Raw genomic sequence first — 24,714 nt, forward strand, 5'->3', positions numbered from 1 at the left:
CTGGGAAGGGGTCATGGAAAGGGTGGCTGCGGATTTGGGTGTGGGGAGATCAGAGGAGGAACAGACAGAGGAAAAGAATCTGTAGAGGCACAGAGGTGAAGAGAGTAGTGTGCATCAGGGGGTTCCCCTTTCCGACTGCTCGTAGGAGTTGAGAGGCCAAATGAGGTGACGTATTTGGAGTTCTTTGAAAGAAAAGCCCACCAATGTGTGTACCTATTACCATCCTATCAAGTAGAGGACCTCACGAACAAAATCTGTGAAACGGGATGTGTGGGTGCATGGAAAGACCCACTAAAGCTACGCTGGCCACCTCACTAACCCCTGTTTGTGGGCTGCCACGGCCTACGTGTGTAGGTTATGGCCTGTGCAAGCACCTGCAGAGTTAGCAGATGGGGCTAAAACCCAGCCAGGCTCTGCCAGGCTCTCTTTTCACCCCGAGAAGCGTTTTGGTCTGATTTGCCAAAGGCACCACGAGGGCTCAAGATCTGATTCCTTTTGTTGCTTAATAGTGCCCACATTTCATGGCCAAATATTGAGTAACTTACTGTAGTATAATTTGCTAAATGACTTCCTTTAGCCATCTGTAGGGACTCAGTCATCATTTCGAAGACTGGCTTGGGATCAAACGCTTGGAGAAATTCAGGAGGACATGCTATACTCCCTTGGTTCCATTTTTACCTTCTGTTCTCCTTGCCACCAACTTCAGGTTGGATGCTCAGAATCCCTCTACTGCAGGTGAGGATAAGACAACAAAACTGCTCAGCACCTACCTGCCTGGGTGACCTGAAACGCATAGGTCACTGGGCCCCATCCCTGCTGCTTCAGTGTCTGGTGTTTCCTGTCCCCTCGGGGCCGTCTTGCTACCTGTGTCCTACTACCCACTGTCATTGCTGCTGCTCCTGAGCCTTTCTGGCACTGCTTCCTTGCTTCTCCATTCCTTTCTCCCTCATCCTAGTCGGTAGACTTCTGGAAAGGGAGAGATTCATTAGAGAGAAGGGAAAGGAGGATTATAAGTGAAGAAGAGACAGGAAGGAAAATGAAGGGATGAAGACAGGCCGTGACCTAGCAGTAGAGGCCAGGGAAGTAATAATAAAGGCAACACTTGCAGTTACAGTGGGGTGAGGGTGAAACAGCCAGAAAGGACGTTTCGAGGGCAGGGGGCGTCTCTCTTACCATCGTCTGCCTTCAGTAACAAGGTGCCCTTGCTTTCCTCAGGTGTCCTCATGACTTCCCCTGCAGACCATGTCTATGATCCTTTTTGCCTGTGTGGTGAGGGTGAGGGATGGACTGCCCCTCTCGGCCTCCACTGACTTTTACCACACCCAGGATTTTCTGGAATGCAGGAGACGGCTCAAGACTTTAGCCTTGCGACTGACCCAGTACCCAGGTCGAGGTTCTGCAGAAGGACGTGACTTCAGTATACAGTAAGCAAGCATGCTCACTCTTCCACAACATCCACAAACTTGGGTTTACTTTTAACCATACGTTGGGGTAACATGAGGCCGATCACACTGTGTGTTAAGAGTAGGTCTGCTGTCAGACAGCAGTCTGAGGTTGTGTGCATTTACAGCCATCGGATCAAGGGGGTGTGCTGTTCCCACTCTTGCCCTTCTGTTGGTGGGGTTGCTCTTGAGTGTCGGGAGACCTGGGTTCAATCAGTTTTCATGTCTGTAGTTTGGTAGTTTATTCTGCATTAGATGGAGGGGTGGAAATGCTGAGGAAGGGGGAGAAGTCTAGGGTATAATGTCAGGGAGGGAAAAGGATGAGAGTAGGAAAGCCAAGAAAATAAAAGACTTCTAATTCTTGCCTTTAGTTTTTTACTTTTTAAATTTTTCGCCTGTTTGGTTTTTAAATTTAAATTAAAAAATTTTTTATTATGTAATGGAGCAGGGGAGTGAATAATGAGCACAGGTAGGTCCCTTTTCTGAGGGAACTTAAAGGCTAAGGAGGGAACAAGAGAAATACCTAACTGAATATAATACAGTAGGGAAAATGCTCCAGTGGAAGTAGGAATCAAGTGGTTACAATAATCCTAGTAAGAATGGCTAGTATTGTTGAGTGCTTTCTATATGTCAGGCATTGTTCTAAGTGCTTTATTGGCCTGTGAGGTGGGTGACAGTATCATACGTGTTTTACAGAGGAGGAAACAGGTTAAGTGACTTATCTGAGGTTGTCCTGTTAGTAAGTGGTAGGGCCCAGATTTGAATACAGGCAGCTGGGCCCCAAGGGCTGCTCCTCATGTGTTCTGTCATTTCTTACTCTAGGACTAAGATGCACAAAGCCATTCTACAGGAAGGCGCAGGGGTTGGCAGGTTTTGAAGTATCACAACGGCTTGTCATAGATTTTATGTCATTGTTTTCCATTATTTGGGCCCTCATTTGCCAAGTTCCTCCTGCTCCCTTTGAACACTAAATTTTTAGTTGACCTGATAAGGTAGGGTGCTTTTAGGGGAATTCAGCCTCAGAATCCAAAAAACAAAAGGAAAAGGCCAGGCTTGACTTGGGGCTTGCTGGTGTCGTTGGGCAAGAGGGGGCCTGCCTGAAGGGGGCGCCAGGTAGCAAACACACGCGGCTGTTACCCTGTGGTGTGGGCTCTGGGGGCTCAGGAGCCAAAGCTGAGCTGCCTCTGTCCGCATTTGTGCCTCCTTTCTCTGGGTGCCCAAAACCACTGTCCTTCGTGTCCCTCCCTCATTACGCTCTGATTCTCTAACACCTTATGGGATCTTGGTGCTACGCCTCAAACCTTTCTCTGTTAAGAAAACATCTTTGACATCAAATGAAATTATGGGTGCTTCAGTCATTTTTTGAAAACTAGAATATAAAACGTTCTGCTCATTTGTATTTTGAATTAAATATTCACCATTATTTTCACAGATGAACCTGAAGTTTGTGGTTTTTTGGTTTTTTTTGTACAGGTGGGCAGTATTATAGCTTATTTTATAGTTAAGGAGTTGAGTTATGTTCCTATGGTTACCATAAAAATTAAAACAACAGAAATTTATTCTCCCACAGTTCTGGAGCCCAGAAGTCTAGAATCGCGGTGTCTGCAGGGCAGTGCTGTCTTGGAGGTTCTAAGGAAGACTCCTTCCCATGCCTCTGTACTACCTTCTAGTGGTTGCTGGCAGTCTTTGTCATTCCATGTCTTTTAGAAGAGTTACTCCAATCTCTGCCTTCTTGGTTCCATGGCCTTCTTCCCCTCTGTCTCTAAAACCAAATTTCACACCGGTCATTGGATCGAGGCCTACCCTAATCTATTATAATCTCATTTCATCTTAATTGTATCTGCAAAGACTGTTTCCAAATAAGGTCGTGTTCACAGGTACTGGGAGTTAGGACTTGGGCCTATTTTTTGGGAGATACAAGTCAGCCCACAAATAGGGGCTTCTGGAAAATTCCTTGTATAAGGAGCAGGTTGTCTTTTTTTTTTTTAATTGACAAAAGTTTTTATATAGAGACTTGCCATTATGAAAAGATGATAGAACAATATAACTGTAAAACTCTTTTCCAGAAACATTCTGAAATGTGAGAAATTATTTTAAATGTGTAGCTGAGCTTAAAATAAAGAATTCCCAAGGTGCCAGAAATGATGGGGAACAGAGTATCAGGGTGTGGTAAGTGTGTGAGCTGACATTGAGGCTCTTGGGTGATAAGTCAGTCATGGTAAACTCAGGGCTTGAGTTTCAGTACCCATTAAGGGAGAGGCCTTTGGGCTTGAGGTGTTGTGAGAAGACCCATGAATGAAGAAGGGATTCTTGTGAGGCCACACACAGCCCAGGTGGAATGACAATAGGTGAGAAATAGCCACCCACCAGTACAGGGTAGCTCATCTCTACCTGGCTTTGAATGGGAAGGAAACAAAATCTCATCTAAGAAATTGAAACCCAGCTTCTGTGCCTCCTGTAGGATTGGAGTTTGAGTTTATACTCTCCATGGTCTAGGAATTCCTAAACAAGGTTCAGCTCTCAGTTTTGGTTCCAGACTGATGACACTCCTGGAGTAGCTGGCCAGAGCAAATGGAAAACCACTCTGGAAGGGACGATACCACCAATGCTGCACATAAAACCACTCTGGAAGAAGTGTGCCACAACTCAGTCCTCGAGAGATTCTTAAAGAAGGGAAAAAAAAGAAAAAAAGACAAAAGCTCCACACTGGTCCCCTCTCACCAAAAGTTACAGGACAGCAGAGGAGACACTCTGCAATGAGTGTGAGTCAGTAGACACCACAGACAGGAGAACTCGAGTCCCCAGAACTTCAAATGGTAGCATGACATTCTGAAAAGTGGTAGAAAAAGGAGAGAACCCTGCATTTATTTTATGAAACCAGAATCACCCTAATACCACAACCAGATAAAGATAGTGCAGGAAAGGAAAATTACAGGCCAATATTACTTTGCATAGACACAAAAATCCTAAATAAAACATTAGCAAACTATATCCAGTAAGTTGTGTGTATGTGCATATGTACAAACTCATAACCTCTTGGCTTCATTTCAGGATGGCAGGATGATTTAACATTAGAAAGCTATTGATGTGGATTAAAGAAAAAAAATATTTTCCTCGATAGATGCAGAGAAGTCTGAGGCTACTTCTCCCTCATGAAGTGTGCATCCTTCGTGCACAAATTAGTAGGAGTGATTGCACACTATCAGTGGCAAATAACTGCTGTCTATTTCAATTTTTTTTTTACATTTATTTATTTTTGAGAGAGAGAGCACAAGTGGGGAGGGGCAGAGAGAGAAGGGGACAGAATCTGAAGCAGGCTGCAGGCTCTGAGCTGTCAGCACAGAGCCTGACACGGGGCTCAAACTCAAAAACCGTGAGATCATGACCTGAGCCGAAGTTGGACGCTCAACCAACTGAGCCACCCAGGTGCCCCAACTGCTCTCTATTTTAGAGGAAGGACAAGAGAGTCCCAGGGAGGTCCAGCTGAAGGGACTGTGTGCATGCAGCAAACAGCTCCAGGGCTGTTCAAGGCCAAGGAAGAGCAGGGCGGAAGCATCGTCGTGTCTGAATATGGGATGGGAATACAGGGTTCTGTTCCCCGGTAATGGAGATGCTGCCCTTTTGTTTCAGTTTCTCTTCGTTGGGGGATGTGGCTTGCATGGCTATCTGCTCCCGCCAGTGTCCAGCGGCCATGGCCTTCTGCTTCCTGGAGACCGTGTGGTGGGAATTCACAGCTTCCTATGACACCACCTGTATTGGCCTAGCCTCCAGGCCATACGCCTTTCTTGAATTTGGTTTGTAACCCTCTTTCTTATTTACTGTTCTCTCACGGCATCGTATGTGTAGAATTAATGGTGTAGATTTGGCTTTGACCATCAGGGAAAACCACTGCAGGGGCTATAACATGTCACTGGAGATCAGTTTTGTACCAAGAGATTTCAGTGAAGGAGCAGCCTGGAGAGCTTCAAGGTTTACCGCTGGCTCTTCATCTCTTCAGAGCCTGAGGCAGGTTGGGGAGTGGTGAAACTTGTATCGATTATTCACCACAGCCCTCTGGGACAGGGGTCAGCAAACTGGTCCAAGGGCCAGCTGCCCCCGCCTCTTTTTTTCTTGTAAATACAGTGGAACCCAGCTACGTTCATTCTTTTCATGGGTCGCCTGTGGCTGCTTTTGCCCTTACCCGGCAGAGTTGAGTAGATGTGACAGAGACCATATGGGACCTAGAAGCCTCAAATATTTGCTACCTGGCAGCTTAAGAAAATTTGCTAACCCCTGCTCTAGAGCAGTGCTACTCAACGGGTGGTGTGGGAATTTGTTCTATCATGAGGGAGGTACAGAAAGTGAGAATAAGTGTCCAGAAACTCATATGGTGATTTGACATTCCTGCGGTATTTTTTATTGCATTTTATCACAGAATCAGTCTGTACCCATTTGGAAATAAGAAAAACTGCCCCTTTATTCAAAGGTCTGAGAAATACTGCCCTGGAAGAGGATCGTTTTCTCTTAGGCATTGTCAGAGAGGCTTGTAGAGGCTCGGAGGCTTTGGAGCACAGCATGGTAGCTGTAGCCTATGCTCTCTTTTCCTCAGGTGTGAGTCAAGTCATTCTAAGCTCTCGGGAGAACAGGAGTAGAGGTGGGAGTGGGCGGGCATCCTGTGGCCTGTACGTAAACTAGCTGCTGTCTCTGTGATGCCCTTGAATGAGGGGCCGGCAGCAGTCGGTACTAAGGGTCAGGCGCACAGGCGTGTTGGCACGTGTGCTTCCTGGCTGTACTGCCGTAGCCCTCGTACTACCTCACGTGGTCCACTGGCTGGTGCATTTTGTTGTCACCCAAAGGTGCTGGCAAGCTCCCTGGTACGCAGGCCTCTGCCAGGCAGACCTGTGATGTAGACAGAGTTCTCCCCGGTTCTCCCTGTGAGGCCTTGTCCACCGCTGCTCTCAACCCCACTTCTTCCTACAAAGAGGGCACGCTGGCCCCAGGCAGACCACAGCTGTGGCGGTTGATATGCAGTGTGGACCGTGTTCTGCTCCCCGCTGCTCTGCATGTGCCTTCCTTCTAAAGTGGTGTGCTTGGTCACACAGCAGACCCTGTCCCGGCATCGTGTTTGCTCATCACTGAGTGAGAGTAGAATATAATGGTGGATACTAGATACCGGCATTGTGCGTGATTTTGCTTTGCCAATATGTACGAAACCCCAAGCGCTTATTAAAACTTGGTAATCGATTAATGCTAAGGCAAACAAAGCAATTAAAACCGATATCTTTCAAGTATGTGATTTTAGTTTGCACAAAACATTCACATTTATTTGTAAGTTTTTTCTCCCGTACCTTTTTTGAGGTAATTCATTCAAGAATAACTGTCTCCCCTTTCTGTTAAGCTTTGCATCATTCTGTGAACGGCCCAGGATTGTACTATCAGCAGTGGCTGAGTAAGACTCCAGCCCCTATCCCTTGACTCCCTCATCACTGAGGTTCCGGGAAGCATTGTTGCCTTCTCTGTGGACAATCGCATTTTAAGTATTATGCACTGAAGAGATTGATGAGACCAGTAATGACAGCCAGTGAACATCTGACCTTTGGGTGTATCCAGACACTCCCAGAATCTGGCTGACTTACTAGCTTGCTCAGAAAGGTGAACTTCATTTTGCACATATTGTTCTGTAATACCCATCCTGACGCAACTGCTCAACTTGGGTTGCTCTCTTTTTGCAGATAGCATCATTCAGAAAGTGAAGTGGCATTTTAACTGTGTAAGTTCCGCTCAGATGGAGAGCAGCTTAGAAAAAATTCAGGAGGAGCTTGACTTCCAACCTCCAGTGGTTCTCACTGTGGAGGACACAGATATAGCGAATGGGATAATGAACGGTCACACACAGATACACTTGGAGCCTGGTAAGTGGTTTGCTCTTCTCCGATGTTGGTGAAGATGAGGTGACATTAGGTATTTCAAACGCAATTGGCTTTTTTTTTTTTTTTTTTTAAACCAGGGAGTTGTTTTTTAGGGGATGGGTGTCTGGAAAATATGTCTGGAAAATATGGACTGACCTGTTTCCAGGTGACTGTTAACAAAAAAAACTGTCACCATAGTCATTCTGGGGAGGGGGCGGTGCAACTCTTGATGAAATTCAGAAGAGTGACTTGTTTTCTCAACCAGGGTGAAGTCTACCCGTTTAAATGTAAAGGGAAGTCATTCGGTTTTGCTGGAAGTCACTTAAGTGTACAGATTTGTCTGTTCTCTTTCTCTCTCTCTTTTTTCTCTTGACAATGAATCCTTATCTCATCTTATCACTTAGTGAAAACATTGTAAATCTCCACTGAGAAACCATGCCCTCCTTGACCTGGGAGGGAAGGGCCTTGGGGATGAGGGTGGGCAGGGCCAGAGCCAGGTCTTTGAATGTTCTCAGTTTGCTTCCCTGTGAGCCCTGTGGATTTCCGAGCTGGGTGCCCTGGCACTCTGTGACTTAGTCCGCCATTAACACCACTAGCCACTCAATGCCTAGCACGTAACAAAGCATGATTTTTTTTTTATTCCTTGTTTATGATTACACACACAAACTAATTTTTAATTAAAGTAGAATTTATCTTCTAACCATTCTGTAATGGTCTAAGAGCACATAACAAAGCATGATTTTTTTTATTCCTTGTTTATGATTACACACACAATTAAACCAAGTTTCAATTAAAGTAGAATTTATCTTCTAACCATTTTGTAATGGTCTAAGAGCTGAATCCTTCTTTGAAAGATAGAGTTGTCTACACTATAACAATCTAATTATTTTGTTTTAACAGTTTTTATACTAAACTCACTGCTTGAATTTTAAAAGTGGTGTATTAAAAATGTTCACATTTTGGGGGGCACCTAGGTGGCTCAGTCGGTTAAGCGTCCGACAGCTCAGGTCATGATCTCACGGTTTGTGAATCTGAATCCCGTATAGGGCTCTGTGCTGACAGTTCGGAGCCTAGAGCCTGCTTCAGATTCTATGTCTCCCTGTCTCTCTGCCCTGACCCCACTCGTGCTCTGTCTCTCTGTCTCTCTCTCTCTCTCAAAAATAAACATTAAAAAAAATTTTTTTTCCTTAATGTTCATCTTTTTGGCTTAACTTTGTGTTTTGATTTAATCTATTTAAATTTAAACCAAATACATTCCTGGATTGGCTTTTATGCCAATCAGTAACGTGTAATTTATACTAGGAATGAACTTAACTTTCAAAGAAGGTAATTGAGCCGCAAGCTTTTTCTTTTGCCATATATAAAAATGGGGTGGCTCTGTAATGTATTTTGTTTTTCAACCACTTAGACAAGAGGAGTAAAATCCAGAAAACATCAACTTGCTTATCTTTCTAGGACATTTTACTGTGGTTTGACCCACCCTATTGTCCTGAGGCTAGAATCTTTACAGGTAGCATGTTCTGTTTTAACAGGAGCTTTAGAAGCTCAGTGGAAACTCTAACACACTAACACTAGGCATCCCTTGGGTTGTGGCTAGATACTTGTGTGTGTGCATGTGTGTGCGCATGTGTGTGTATGTGGGAAATGTAAGGATCAGAAGGGATGATTTAAAAGATCATACTAAGAGAATGGGGCAGGGTGTCACCATTTAATAGTGTGAACCAGAATCGGTCTTGGTAGTTATCTCTGAAGAGAGAATGATCATTTGGTCTAGAGTTCCAGAAACAGATTGTGGCTCAAATAATCAGTGTTTTTACCTCCTCTTCCCAATTACTTTAGAATTTAAAAAACTGCATTTGCTGCACATTGCCCTGGAAGCCCACGAGTCCCTGAATACTGTCCTTGTTTAGAAGCTGAGAGTTGATAGAAATGCTGTCAGTTTGACAGTCAATTTACAAATAAAGCCATAAATTGCTTTACATCAGGTTTTCTCAGCCTAAGCCATACTGACATTTTGTACTGGATAATTTTTTGTTGTGAGGGGCTTGTCTTGTACATTGTAGGATGCTTAGACGCATTCGTGGCCCACTAGGTGCCAGTAATACCCTGTTTGCAGTTTTGACAACCCCAAATATCTCTAGGCATTGCCAGTTGCCCTCTGAGGGGCTAATCGCCCCTCTCTGAGAACCACTGCTTTAAGTAGAAAGAAAATCAGGCCTTGAAAAACCTGGGCTTAACTCAGAGACAGTCCTCGTGCCGAAAGCAGCTCACCTCAGATTCCCAGATCCATTCTGTCCTCCATTTCTTGCCTTTTTGCCGTCTAACAGCAGCTGCTTTTAATTAATATGTTTGTTATTCTGTGTTTAACATAATGAGCCTATCATTAGTGGAGGGAGGTCTAGTTAATGTCTTTGTTTATTTTTCTTTCATATAGAAATTATTTTCACTAGACACTTATTTTTTTTAATTGTGAAGCTCCTAATTTCCGAATGGAGCCAGTGACAGCCCTGGGTGTCCTTTCGCTCATTCTCAACATCATGTGTGCTGCTCTGAACCTCATCCGTGGGATTCACCTCGCAGAACATTCTCTACAGGTAACCTTTGTTTTTATAGTTTAAATTGAAGGACCTATGATGCAGAAACTGATGGGGGAGACACTTTATTCGTAAGGTTATTACGTACAAAGGTTTTAACAATTGTTTAATTAAAATACAATTTATATTTTAAAGTTTATTCTTTAAGTAAATTGAACAAATATAAAACTTGCTCTTTTGTGTCTGTTGTCCCAAGAAGCCAAAGGGGCCTGTCAGGGGGAATTGGTGAGAAATAGTTTGCTACAGGGACATCCTTGGGGCCCCAGGAGTCACCCCAGGGTCCTGATTGCTCGTCAAGAGTAAATCTGATTCTCAGCCTCTGAGGTTCAGGCTGTTTCTGCCTGTTAAAAAGTTGCCTCCTAGTCTGATTTATATCAAGCAAGATGCCACTTCCCTATGTCTTTGTCAGAACTGTATCATTAGGCAGTTGGTTTGCCAGGCTGCTTAAATCAAAGCAACTCTCTATGTCAGGGCTCTTAAAATATTTTTTTAAATTTTGAAGTATTTAAAACACTTTGAAAAAGCATAGAATCACTGTAGGCATAAACAGATAGATACCTCATTTAAAAATAGAGCCATCGTGCCCACACCATCACTGCGGTAGCTAAAGGCTGAAGCATGGCTGGTGTTGCTCTCAGGAGACTAATGTAGACTGACCTGTGTGGAGAGTGGCAGCAGGCCTGTGCTGTAAGAGTGGTGACCGCCTGTTACTGCGTCCTGTCTTTGGCTGATGGGTGCTGTTTCCTACTCTTATTTTTTATGATTATCCATGCCCGGATACTTACCAAGCGTCTGTACGCGCTAGAACAGTTACATGGCCGACAAGACAGTTAAGATGGGGCACAAAGTAGAGTGTGGTGACATCACTAAGGAGGTGGCAGTACCTGAAGAATGCAGAATTAGGGACAGCTTAGTGCTGACAAATGAGTGGATTTTGAGAGGCAGTAGTGTTGGGGGGCATTCCAGCCTGGGGGCTTCGTACAGATGCTCGGGGACAGGAGGGCACATGGTGTGTCCAGGCTGTTGGAAACAGTTGCATGTCAACCCCGGTTCTGGTATAGAAACAGGGTGCTCTGTCCCAGTCAGGGATTTTGCATTATCAACCAAACCAGACCCAATGAGGTGTGAAGAGCTTCATGTCATCATTTTTCCTTTCATCGGAATATTCCTTTTCTCCTGTTTCTTACATTTGTTTTAGGTTGCCCACGAGGAAATTGGAACTATTCTGGCTTTTCTCATTCCTTTTGTAGCCTGTATTTTCCAGGTGGGTGAAACATTGATATTTTGAGTGGGTTGAACCCGTGACCTTATTTGTTCTTCTGTTGGGACCGTCAGCTTATTTCTAGATGTGATTTTGTTCCACCAAGGCCTGTCACGGAATACCAGGCCCTTAGTGGAACCACGCTAGGCCCATCCTGTCCAGTCGTCTCGTTTTACAAAGGAACAGCATTGGACTCAAAGGGAAAGCCATTTGCCCTAGGCCGCAGAGCCTTTCACAACGGCTGAACAGAAGCCAGGAATTTGGGGACTCACATTTCAAGAAGGGAAAGATGAGAGTGCTGTGGGGATTGGGTTACCTGACTAATGTGAGGCAGGGTGTTGCTTAGTGTCACGGCAGCCCAAGTATAGAAATGTCCTCCTGCAGAAGTAACAACTGCATGTGCGTGCGTGTGCGTGTGCGTGTGTTGTTTAAATGCAAGACTAGGTAAAAACTTTTTTTTTTTAACGTTTATTTATTCTTGAGACAGAGAGAGACAGAGTATGAATGGGGGAGGGTCAGAGAGAGGGAGACACAGAATCTGAAACAGGCTCCAGGCTCCGAGCTGTCAGCACCGAGCCTGACGCAGGGCTCAAACTCACGGACCGCGAGATCATGACCTGAGCCGAAGTCGGCCGCTCAACCGACTGAGCCACCCAGGCGCCCCAAAAACTTTTTTTTTTAATGGTCATACCATCTGACTCAAATCTGTCGTTAGGAAACGAGGCAAACATTACAACATTAACTAGTGGGTTTTTACTGTTGGTTACTGTTTAGTTACTTTCAGATTTTTTAAAAGATTTATTTGTTTTTGGGAGAGAGAGACAGGGTGTGAGTGGGGAGGGGCAGAGAGAGAGAGAGGGAGACACGGAATTTGAAGCAGGCTCCAGGTTCCGAGCTGTTAGCATGGAGCTCAACGCAGAGCTTGAACTCATGAACCTCGAGATCGTGACCTGAGCTGCTTAACCGACTGAGCCACCCAGGCGCCCCTGGTTACTGTTTAGTTATTTTCAAATAAGCTGCATACTTACAGGGCAGAGTAAAATGGAGCTTTTGAACCCTCTGTAGGTAGAGTTAATTCTAGTAAAAAAAAAAAAAACAAAAAACCTGTAATTTTCTTTCCCCATCCTCCATAGAGGCTCAGATTTTAGTACTTTGTCTACATTCTTAAGCTTTTTTTTTTCTTTTCCTTTCAATTAAAATTTATTTTCTCAAAGAACGCTTCTTCTCTCTTCCACATACATCCCAGAGTGGTCTATTTTTTAAGAGTGACATGATTGTGGGAAAAGAAATTTTCAACCCAGGACCAAAAATGCACTCATTTTTTAGAAATCAAGTGTCCCAAGCCTCGAGTGTTGCCATTTGAGGTACCGAGAGCCTGTATTCCAGGGCTGCAGGGATCTTGCACTTTGGCCTTCGTTCCCCCAACTGCATTCTTACTTGGGTAGCTCTTTCGGTGGGGAACTCTTTCCCTCCCACTGGAGCTTGAGCCTTTGTCGAACTGCTCTGTGTTTTGAGAATGTGCTTTTTGTTTTTTTTTAAACACTGAACCAAAAAGTTACTTTTAGCTTTTGTAGAACAAGAATGGCCTCTTTTCTGTGTGAATGCCCTACACAAAATGTTAGTCCCCCTCCCTGCTGTGAGACCTTTCCCTGTGTCAGAGATGCTTTTGAAGACACGATAAGGAGGATGTCTAGGGAACATTGGTCCCTGATGTCGTTGGAACTCCGGAAAAACAAATAATAAAAGCATGGCTTCTTTTACTGGCTTTCCTACCTGTCATGACTCCCCGGAAGGAAAAGTCCAGTTGGAGACCAGCCGTTCTTGTTGGGGTGTCTTTGGCCTGGCTCTCTTCCCCTCACCTGCACCTCTTCTTTTTCCACAGCCCACAGCCTGGGCATTTCTGTCTGTAGTTCTTAAATGTTTTCAAGAGTGTCATGTTCTAATTCCCCCTGTGACAGCTGTTCCACTTTTCTTGTCTCTTCTGGGTCTCCACTTTCATCCAGTGATTTGATTAACAGCAGCTCACCTGGCAAGGCCGGGCTCCATTGTCATGATTTCAGTTTAATGAGCTACTGTGTGTGAGATGACACAGTGTGTGCAGGTGTAGGAAGTGAGTCCTGCATCGGACCTGTGGCTGTTTTCTCCTCTCTGACTGGACTGCCTCTTATGGTATCTTTTCAGTGTTATTTGTACCTGTTCTACAGTCCAGCCAGGACTGTGAAGGTGGTGCTGATGCTGCTCTTTATCTGCCTGGGCAACATGTACCTGCATGGGCTAAGGAACCTCTGGCAGATCCTTTTCCACATAGGAGTGGCTTTTCTGTCTTCATATCAGATACTGACCAGGCAGCTTCAGGAGAAGCAGTCTGACTATGGAGTATGAAGATGACATCATGTGATGAATGGATCCTTTCGTTTTCTCGTGAGAGTCACCTCTGTTTCCCTTTTTGCTTCTCGACTTCACCTCGAGTTTCCATCCTTGAAGTTCCTTTCGACCAAACCAGAGTGATACCGAAAGTTGGGGATTTTTAACAGGAGCGATGGAAAACACGAGGTCGCCCCAGCCCCAGTTTTGTGCTGGGCATCATGGCGGAATCTCCAGTTCAGCACATTTACTTAGGACAGCAGAATCTGGGGGCTCATTCAGAAGGAGCATTATTAGAAGATCAGAATGGAATTATTTTGGTCTTTTAAATTGAATGATGCAATAAACCACTAGATTCAATAACACTAGCTTTAGTAACTGGCGGTTGTCTCTGAGGAACCACTTTAAAACCCACATCAGCTTTTCAGTCTAAATGGGACTTGGTTAGTTTTTTGTAGAGGGTCAATACAGGGTGAATTAAACATTTTAAAATATGGTTCATAAGTATAAGCTAGATAAATTTTGTTTACATTTTTTGATAACTTAGGTCTGATACGATACCTTTAGAATATTTAAATGTATTTTGGATATAAATTGAACTTATCTTCATTTGGGGAAAGGACAAACTCAAGCTGAGAAAATGGTTAAGAAAGTCGAGTTTATTTAATTTGTATATAACTTTTTATGGTGGTGGGACTGCGTGGGCACAGAAAAGTTTTGTATTTGTCTGCAGGGTATATCTGAATATTTAAAAAATTGAGTAACCAGTGCTACTGGATCATAAGCTCATGAGGATGAGCTTATGAGCCCGAGAATTTCAGGGTTCTTTGCGGTGGGGCCACAGACAGGAGTAGGTGAGTCACATGGATTCACACAGTGGCACCTTACAGATGCAGGTTGTAGTAAAAAAACAAAAAACAAAAAACAAAAAAACCCTTGTCATCAGCCTTGTACATGGTAGCTGAGTGCCTGTCATCTTAATGATGATGAATGCCTGACCCTGTGTACCTGTTCCCAGAAGACCTCCTGAGTTAATTACTCCTCTACCCCTCTTCCAGTCATCTTAATTAGATGGAGGGCCTCGTTCTTTATGAACAGGAGTTAAGGAGGTGTTAACTTTTTTTCAAGCTTCATAAGGATAAGGATATAATAAACCCCATGCCCTGAAAAGTTACTTTTCTTCTCTCTGTTAAAATAGTGATTGATCACAGTTGTCCAAAAAGAGGCTCTGTATAAGATCCTTTTGGTCTCCAGAAAGTTCAGCCTGGGTTGTCCAGTACATTTAGGAGGCCATTTCAGGAGTTTGCCCTCTGGATTGTTGATTTTTTTTTTTAATGTTTATTTTATTTTTGGGAGAGACAGAGCGTGAGCAGGATAGGGGCAGAGAGAGAGGGAGACACAGAATCTGAAGCAGGCTCCAGGCTCTGAGCTGCCAGCACAGAGCCTGATGTGGGGCTCGAACTCACGAGCGGTGAGATCATGACCTGATCTAAAGTTGAACGCTTAATCGACTGAGTCACCCAGGCGCCCCTCTTTGGATTGTTCTTGGTAGAAGTCTAGAATCTGAATAGCTCACTGACGGTTGCGTGGGATATTTTGGGTTGAATTATGTGGTCTTGATAAATTAAAATAATCCTACTTTGATCTTAAAAGTTGAAAAGCTTCACAAGAATTATTGAGTACGTAGGGAAAGCAAGAATATTATTTTAGGGAACTCAGTTGTACTTGGTTGTTACTGGTAGTGCATTGTTACTGAGCTACCTTGGTATCAGGTTAAGAAAAACAAGTTTATGTGACTGGAAACTGTTGGGAAAATGATGCTACAGTAATTTTCTTATAATACAATTTTCTGTTTTTAATCAAAATATCTTGATATGAAAGTTATATTGGCAATATCCTCAGATGTCAACTGCACAGTTGTCACTCTATCAGTGTTGCGTCTTCGTAATTTTCTGCATACCCAGCAGGCGAATCTTCAGGCTCTCTGGGAGATAATTTTGAAGAGATGGTAAAATAGAATGGAAAGCCAAGGAGGGAAGAGAAGTCTTTGTACAGTAGAAGTACCAAAAAAAAAAAAAAAAAAAAAAAAAAAGGAAAAAAAAAGGCTTTAAACGTTGGTAAGCACAGCCTATAAGTGAGTTATTAATATTTTTTGAGCTCATGTGTTATTGCCTTGTAGCCCTATACCCCAGATGCTCTCGGGGGCAGAATCTGTGATCCATATTTGGCAGTAGAGAACTATCCTGAAGAGTAGGCCCTCCTGGTGAATACTTCCTGCACTGGTGGAGATGTTGTCTACACTTGGTTGAATGTGGTTTTCATCAGTTAACATCTACATGGGGTTTCAGATTGGTTTTTGCAAATGAGAGGGAAAAGATGCACTGGACAAATAGTACAAAATAATAACCGCATAAACATTGTTCACCTGGAACCCAGCTAAAAGAAGCCTCATTCACTGGAGGAAGAGACAAATGACAGAGAAGTAGTTCTGGGGATTTTGTCCAAGGGAAATCCCAGCTCAGGGTTGACCTGGTTCAGGCTTGGGGTTTTGTGGCCCCTTGTGTCATCCTTGATGCCAGAAAGGTGGCTCCACGTCGCAGGAGTTATCCTCACTACCCCACGGACTCATTGCTGTTCTCGCACTTTATTTTCCCAATGGTTCAGTGCTACCTGCCCAACCAACCTCGCAGGGGTGGATCTGGGAATAGTTGAAATAATGTTGAAAACAAACCTTAAAAGTGCCTTCTGGGATCAGATACTGCAAGATCTTTGAACGTCGGAGTGCATTATTCCCATCTCCTGTATCGGGCTTGGAATGTGGCTCAGTGCTCTTGGCCAGGGTTTCCCAGCCATGGGGCCAAGGCCCACAGGGTTTTCCCTTCCTCAAGTATGCAGGTGAGAGAAACACGTAGACTCTGGTTTCATTTCCCTAGGGTAGCCTTACTGTGATAAGGATCATTCCTGAGTTTCTTTTTCCTGGGAGGAGACAATCAGGGGTGTATTTGGGGGTGGCATTACCTCTCAGTACTAGAGGCCCCTCTGCTGGTGGTGGGAGGAATGTGACCGGAGGCTCCCGGTTTTGCTTCTCAGACTTGCACCCCTGTGGTCTGTGTTACAGGCATTGTGAAGCAACCTTTTAAAATTCCTTAAGGAGTCGGAAAAAGGGTGTTAGGAGGAGTGCTGAAATTAAAACAATCTCATTTCTGTCACCTCACTTTGAGCTCCCTGTTATTTTCCTAGGTGCCCCTATTCTCCAGGACTCTTCTGCCTCTTTCCGTGTCTGTCCCACACATTGCAGCCCTGGAAACAGAGGCTGAAACTGGAATCTTTGGAGGGGTGGGGAAAGCCGTCTTTCACTGTAGTTGATAAGGTGGGTACAGGAGCTCAGGGGCGGAGCAGAGTGCACTGAGGCCCGGCCCTCTTCCTCCGTGCCCCCCAGGAGCTGCGGCACACAGTTGGGAGTCGGGGCTCAGAGGGCAACAGCACTTTGGCGGTCAGCACTGCCAGGGTCGGCAAAGACGACAGCCAGGAGGGCCGGCTGTTTGGGGTGCAGCAAGCAGGAGACAGGTGAGGAGCAGAGCTGGGGGCCCTCAAGCAGCCGCCCTCAAGCAGTTGGCGTGTTGGGGGCACGTGCTGCACCTTCATCCAGGGCTGCTGTTTGCTTTTCCTTGAAGGAATCGGCCACTCACTGTAATATGCAGGGCAGGTGGCCCTCAGGAGCCTGCTGTTGTGCGTGCACGGGGCAGCGCAAGTGGGGCCCGGCAGGCATGGGAGTGTTTACAGGGACCAGATGTGCACCCCGCTCTGGTGTTGCTCACATTTCAAACGTTCCTCCACAGAATCCTGCCCAGGCACAGGGAAGCTCACACTGTGTGTGTGAGTGTGAACAACGGTAGAGGAAGAGAGACTTGACTCTCCTGCTCAGGCCTCCACCACTATGGGCAGTTGCCCGCAGGGACAGGGTCCTCAGCTGGGAAGCGGTGGTAACCACCTACTCCCCCGGCATGCGGTCATGAGGAGAAAAGCCTAGTGGAGGAGAATAGTGGGTGAATCCCCTGTTCACGTGCAGGAGGAAAAAGGCTTTCACCCGGTGAGAGGAAGTTCACGCTTTACGCAGCACAGTGCAGCCGCGTCTTCCAGGTTTTACAAAGACAGGCCTTTTATGATCCTGCTAGGTAAATGGGCTCAGTCTTCCAGTCTAGAAAGGTGGTGACCTCTCTTTCTCCCCCCTGAACGTGCCTCTTGCCCTCCAGTCACAGAGCTCTTGCTACCATTGGCATTGGGCCCTCCGGCATCCAGGGAGGCCGGTTCTGCTGGTCGAACCAAACCTCAAGTCCATCCCTGAGCCAAATGGGGAGAGCTCTGAGTCTCCCGTCTGGGAGCAGTGATGTCAGACCCCGGTTGCTGGGGAAACGTCCTGGCAGGGAACCGGTGGAAAAGGGCTTGTCAGTAAGACCTGGGAATGGCCGGATATAGAAACATCTGTCCGTGTGTGCTGATGGCAGAGCCGCGGCTCACAAGCGCCTTTTATTTCGGGTCAAATTATCAAATCCATTCTGTTCTTCTAACCTGTGCTTGGTACGTGTGACCTTTAACCCTTCTGTGATTCTGGGGTTACTTCAGAAGTATATTTAATGAATTATTTGTACGACTTGACCCCCCCCTCCCCCGAATTCTGTTTCATTTAATAGACTTTTCTACTAAGAGCGTAAAAGATTGAGACTGATTTAGCCAGGGCAAAATCATTTCCTTCACATATGCGTTTTGAATGCTTGCTGTCCATGTTGCACAAGCTTCTTACTGTTTTCATGTAATAACAAAGATCTATTTTGAATAAATGATGGGTATGTTTTAACAAACTCTCACACAGTAGTAAAGCCTAAACTTGTGTTAATATATGTAAAGAATATTGTATAGCCATTTATATACTATGTATATATAAATTAAATAACATGGCTTCAGAAGTGAGAGGACAATAAATCTAAGGTGCTTATTACGTTGTGTGTATTTGTGTAAAAAATTTTGAGTTTTGGGTCCGTTTTCCTAGAGGGTGTGATGTGGGCCTGGCATCATGGAGCGGGGGGTGTCGAAAGAAGTGGAATTCACATCCTCGTCTCCAATGTCTAGACAGGTGTCAGGCCTCAGTCCTTAGCACCAACCCCCAGACTCCGGAAAGCGATCATGGGTCCAGGAAAGACCTTGGAAAAGCCAACATAGCAGTCACAGAGCAGCCCTGGGGGCTGGGAGGCCCGCCTTCTATGCAGGCTCTGCCCCTGCTTATCTGTGTGCCTGTGAGCGGGCACTTGCCCTGCTCTAGGCTCTGAGCTCCTGGCCGTGCTCTGAGGGACCATTGAGTTCCATCTCCCAGGACCAGCCCCACCGCAGAATGGCCAGCAGGAGGCGCAGCTGCCAGCCGGTCGTCAGGCTCGGGGCCCAAGGGACTGCACCCTTTTACAGAGGTCCTCCCTGTAAGCAGCTGACGAAGTTCCCAGAATGGAAACAGATGCACCAATTTTCTGCCCATATTTGAGGCACAGTGGGGAATGCATGGTCCAAGCTCCTCTCCACCGTCTGTCCTGACTGGGGGAGGGCAGAGACTTCCAAAGTAGACTCTTAAGTTACCGGGTTCTGGGATTTGGGAGTTGGCAGAGCCTTTGGCCACCACCTGGTTCCACCTCCTTGTTGACAAGGTACTGTGTGCCATCGGCGGCACCACAAAGAGTGAAGGGGGATCTTGGCCCATGAAAGATGCCCTTCCGGCTCCAGGAGGGCCGGGTGCCGGTTCAGGCTGCAGAGTTGCCTTCCTTTTTCTTGGCCTCTACCCCCTGACAGGGCCAGGGAGCAGACAACTGCCAAGCATCCTTGAGCAGTGCCAGTGGAGGAGTGAGGCTCAGAGAGGAAGGGGTCTCTGTGGCCGCGCCTGGCAGGGAAGTGCTGCGTAATTCTGTGGCGTCGGCTCCAAGAGGTCACTGGGTCGGATGTGCGAGGCAAAAACGATAAAGTTCATTGAAGAACATGAAGGAAAGTATCTTTGTGACCAAGGATGGGAAAGTGCTCTTAAATAAAAATGTTACAGATACAACGCTTAAGGCAAAATGATTGATGAATTTGGTTGCATACAAATAAAGATTTCACGGGGAAAATGAGTGGGAGAAGGTACTTAGAATGTCTGAAGCCAGTAATGTACAATCAGTTCCTGTAAGTCAGCAAGAAAGACAGCAACCTCAGTAGAACAATGAACAGTTTTCAGAAGAGAAAACCCAAAAAGCGAATAAGCATAGGAAGATGTGTAAAATCATTAGAAATAACAGAGAAGTACCTATTAAAACAGCAGTAAGATGTCACCTTGTGCCTATTAGTTTGGTAACACTTAGGAAGCACCGAATGTTGGAGGGAGTGAGTGGTTATAGGACTTCATGCACAGCCAATCTGAAAGGCAGTGCCCCTGTCGTGGGCTGAACAGTGCCCTCCCCAAATGCATATGTTGAAGCCCTAACCCCTACCCCAGTACCTCAACGTGTGTGCATTGGGAGGTACAGAGAAGGCAACCATCTGCAAGCCAAGGAGAGAAACCTCAGAAGACGCCAACCCTACCGACACCTTGCTCTCCAACCTCCAGCCTCCAGAACGGTGAGGAAATAAATTTCTGTTGTTTAACACACCCAGTCTGTGGTACTTTGTCACGGCAGCCCTAGAAAACTAATTCGGCTACCTACCCAAATTGAGTGGGCTCAGGCCTCATGATGTGGATGCTTCACTCCTGGTTATATGTCCCTGGGAACTTCTCACACAGATCCTTAAGGGGACCTGTGTGAAGTTAGGTTTTACAGAAGCATGATCTGTACTGGCAGGAAGCAATCCGTGTGTCTTCCACGCACGGACAGGTAAAGTGCGCAGGCTCGGCATGGTCACCACACAGCAGGCGGAAGTTCCAGACTTGGTGTGATGTAGCAGCATGGATGGATCTTCAAAACGTAGAACTGAGTAGAAAAATAACATTTATATGATTGGAGATCTACGCACACAAAATGATAAAGTATTTTGTAAGAATGTATGCTAAAAGATACGTGTTAAATACATCCGTGTGGTGGCCTGAAGGGGCCAGGAGCATGGGAGTTAGGGGCAGAGACAATAAGGAATTGAAAGAAAAGAATACTTGCTAGGGTCAGCATCCAGGTCTGAGAGCCCTGGGTGAACCAGGGGGCCTGCATTGCCCCCGGGGGTCTTGCCCCCGCTGTGCCCAGCCCTCACTGGACTTGAGGCTGGGAAGGCCTGCCTCTGCGGGGCTCTAGCCCCAAACGCTGGCAGGGTGTTTGAGCTCCCAGGGTTCTCCAGTGGGTGACGTGGGGGAACTGAAGCCGAGGCCGGGGGCTGTAATGGTCAGGGAGCGCTTCTGGAACACGTGGCGGAAGGGGAAGGGCAGAAAGCAGAGAGGAGGGGACTCCAGAGGGGAAAGTAGATGGGTGAGCCAGCTCTGGCCACCGGGGACTCTATCCTTCCCAGATTCTCGCCGTCTGACCAGTAGTTTCCTGGCGGAGACTCTTTCCCACATGAGGCATTCAGCTGAAGGACTCTCACGGGGGACTCTCAGGGAAAAAGGAACACAGCTGCAGGAGGGACGGAGGTGCCCCCGGTGGCAAGTCCTTCCTCCCACCCCAGAAATAGTCTGTTCTGGCGACAGCCGAAAGCATGTGCCTGGGGAAGTGAAGGCCGAGGGGGCTGGGGCCGGCAGGGTGAAGCTAACCAGGACCACCATGGCCCTGAGGGGTTATTCCAGGCACGTTTTCTGAGGCCCCAGGGGTAAGAGCAGTGGCCAGAAGCGAGGAACACAGGGCTAAGAGTACGGTGAACTTTCTCACAGGGCCGTACAGCAGGGCTCCGGGAGATCGTGAGCGCTCCGCCACGAAGGTGTGCAAACGGAGCGGAGCTGTGTGGGATGGGGCCTCGGCACATGCCGTCCCCGTCTCGGCGACATTGCCTCATCCTGGGTGCTGGTGTCCGCAGGGACATCTGCCTGTCTCCCGGGTGCCTCCTGTTGTGTCCATCCCAGGGGGTGAGCCAGACGCCAGTCGCAGGAAACGGCCTGTGCCAGCTCCCAGTTGAAGAGTAAATATTAGTCTTTTCAAGAGCTGCCTGTTCTCTGTCACTTGGCACCGCTGAGGACACTGAGCTGGGGTTGGCGGGGTCGGGGGGGAACCTCTTGGTCCCCACACCCAGGTGGAGTCTGTGGGCCTAGGTCACTGTTGCAATGGAGGGCCCAAGAAACAAGCCTCCCCATGTCCAGGCGGGCATCCCGTCCTGGTCACTCGGGAAGCAGTGAGCACCCGAGCCCTGGGCTAGGCAGTGAGGCCCAGGCCCCCGGTACGTGCTCTCCTCACATGCTATTCAGGCTGCTGCTGCAGAGGCAGGGGACTGCCTGTTTTGACCTGGTCCTTAAGGTCTCGGGCCCTGGCTCTGGTATCTGTGGTTTAAAATCCTCTTGATTATCGAGATGGGGTAATGACTTGCTCCTATTCCACTGTTACCCCTTGGGGAGACCTCCTCTGACCATCCTAACTGACAGAGCACCCCTTTACTCTAGCCCCTCAACCTGTCTTCTTCCTTGTGAAATTTTCCTCATTTAAAATTTTTTGTGTGTGACCATCAACAGGTTATTTTTCTATATTTTATTATTGGAGTGTAACTGACATACAGTGCTAGTTTTAGGGGTACAACATAGTGGGTTTACATCTCTGTACATTACTCCACGCTCACCACGGTAAGTGTGGTCACCATCTGACACGATACATTATCACATTATTGACTGTGTTCCCTGCGCTGTCCTTTTTCATCCTCGTGTAATTTTCCCCATTTATGCCTCTGACTCCTCCATTAGAGGGTCAGCTCTGTGAGGGCGGGGCCTGTGCCTTGGTCCCTCCGTGCACACAGTGAGGGCTCAGTGACTCTTTGCTGAATGAATATCATGGCGTTCACACTTTGAAAATATCGGACCAATGTAACTCTCATCTCCCAACCCCTGAAACTAGTAGCCACTCCACCATTATGACTCAGGGGACACTTTCTCGGGAAACCGGGAGGAAGGATGGAGGAGGAGGGTGGAAAGCCCACCTTAAGCTGGTGAATGGCAAGACCGAGAAGGGGAAGAATCTCTCAGACGTGTCATGGTCTCATCCTCTGGGATGAAATCTTGAGAGGGGGGAAAAACCCTAAAAAGCGAAAACAGGGGGCATGTGTCTGTCCCATTCCGCATTTGGAATCCGTCTCCCAAGCAGCCTGTGCCCCTTAGGTGGCCCCACTAGGTAAAGACAGTAGATGGGTGGATTTGATGGCTAGAAGGCTGTAGTGAGCACCACCAAGCCTCTCTCAGCTCCCAGAGGCCTGGCAGGCCCACCAGAAGCTCTTGCATGCTCCAAAGGGTATGAGGAAGGTGGCCGAGTTAGAGCCGGTGGGCCTGGCATGTGGCACGGCCATGGTTAATGGTGAGGTGAGGGTAGCTCACGCCCAGGGCTGGAGAGAGGCGTGACTGAGGGGCCAGGGTGAGCCAAGGCGGGGCCGGATTTGCCAGGGCAGGCCCTGGGGCCCCAGCCAAGAGAACCGGCTATGAATACCTTGGCCGCAGTGAGTATCCGTGGAAAGACCCTAGTACAGAGGGTCGCACTGCCGGCAGGAGGCCACGTACTGGACTTGCTGCCTTGTAGCCTATTGACCTACTTTTTCCAGTTCTACAGGAAAAACCTGTTCCCCACCTCATCTATCACTTTCTGCCCAGAGCTCCTCCGAAGCCATGGTGTGGGACACCTGCAGGAACCCATTGACAACTCATGCGTGGAAGTATGACGATACTGACATGGCAGACCTGGAGTGACAGATGGTGGGAACCAGCAGTTAATCCTGACCCTCAGGACTCTTCTGAGGCGAGTCCTGCCTGTTTCTCATAGAGGGTCCCAGTAGCCACACCGGTGACCAGTGCAATAACTCACCACCATTTTGGCTTTCCCCGTTTCCCTGTTTCACACTTCTCTGTCCCCAATTCCTATTTCTTGATCACAGACTCTTATCTCAGGCTCTTTCTGGTGACACGGGCTACAAGGCCACCTGAGCCTCTGTGCTGCCACCATCCCCGTCTGCCCCTTCCATATTCCTGTGTGTTGCAGGGGCTGGAATGCTGAGGACTACCTTTCCCAGCGCCCCCTTGCTGCTGGGGATCTGGATGCAACCTAGGCCCCACCAGAGGGAAGCACCACAGGAGAGAGCTGGAAGACAAGAAGGGAGGCGGAGGCCATTCTTCCTGCAGTGTGGTGGCTGCTGGCTGGGATCTGGCAGACAGGAGTTTTCACAGCAGCAGGACACTGTTCCTTCCATTTTCTTGTCACAGCTTAATGGATGTGCAACTAGGATGTTGACAGTAATTTCCTGCAAGGTGGCAGCTGGGGTAGTATGACCTACCACAGGGCAGAAGTGTGCCCTCACTTGCATGCCTCCAGACCTTTCTACATTTAATTCCCTACATTCAATATCTTTCTGCACAAAGTACCTAGAGTCTTTTCTGTTTTGTGCACTTATTCTGGACTGATGGGACTTCCTCACCTCTACATTACACACCTCACACTACTATACCACCAGGCTCAGGTGGAGGGATGCTGACAGGCCACAAATTTACCCAGAGAAACATCCAGAAAGAGAGCCAGCAGCCATCCCTCCCTCCTTCCTTATTAGATCAACTTGCCTTCTGGAAGTTGCAGCCAGGCCTTGGGTATGTGACCTGGTCCCGGCCCAGAAGCCTGAGGAAAGTGTGCAGAAGATGGGTTCTGGGATAGTTTATCTTTCTGATAAATGGAGACACACAGGAAACGTTCTCTCTGCCACTGGATGGAGTTCTGTGAGAACATGATGCCTGGGGTAGTGACAGCCATCTGCAATCACGAGGGGGTACGTCTGTGATGAAAGTCAATATACTGAGGAAGGTAGAGGGGACAGACAGAAAATACTAGGTTGAGCCACAGCATTAACCCTGGAGCTGCCTACTTTTACTAGGCATTACCCAGGTGGGACCCTTTCCCTCTGAGCCACATAGAGGCCGGTGCAGAACGTTTCCCTTTCTTGCACATTGACATACTGGGACCTAGGGATACTGGGACTTGTACGAGCTGGGCTGGGACCAGGGT

General features: G+C 47.1%; 1 protein-coding gene across 8 annotated transcripts in view; it reads left to right on the top strand.

Annotated features, from left to right (window-relative positions):
• The window catches only part of SEC22C (SEC22 homolog C, vesicle trafficking protein), a 37,059-nt gene extending 18,514 nt beyond the window's left edge, over nucleotides 1–18,545 (top strand). For all 8 annotated transcript variants that reach the window (XM_045037789.1, XM_045037786.1, XM_045037788.1 and 5 more), the window contains 6 exons: nucleotides 1,216–1,424; nucleotides 5,073–5,236; nucleotides 7,154–7,333; nucleotides 9,806–9,924; nucleotides 11,123–11,188; nucleotides 13,367–18,545. In XM_045037789.1, coding sequence (XP_044893724.1) covers nucleotides 1,243–1,424; nucleotides 5,073–5,236; nucleotides 7,154–7,333; nucleotides 9,806–9,924; nucleotides 11,123–11,188; nucleotides 13,367–13,567 — 912 coding nt within the window. In that variant the 5' untranslated portion in view covers nucleotides 1,216–1,242 and the 3' untranslated portion in view covers nucleotides 13,568–18,545. The remainder of the gene's footprint in view (nucleotides 1–1,215; nucleotides 1,425–5,072; nucleotides 5,237–7,153; nucleotides 7,334–9,805; nucleotides 9,925–11,122; nucleotides 11,189–13,366) is intronic.
• Nucleotides 18,546–24,714: the final 6,169 nt, after the last annotated feature.

Source organism: Felis catus, chromosome C2 (genome assembly GCF_018350175.1).
Source record: "Felis catus isolate Fca126 chromosome C2, F.catus_Fca126_mat1.0, whole genome shotgun sequence".
Taxonomy (NCBI): Eukaryota; Metazoa; Chordata; class Mammalia; order Carnivora; family Felidae; genus Felis; species Felis catus.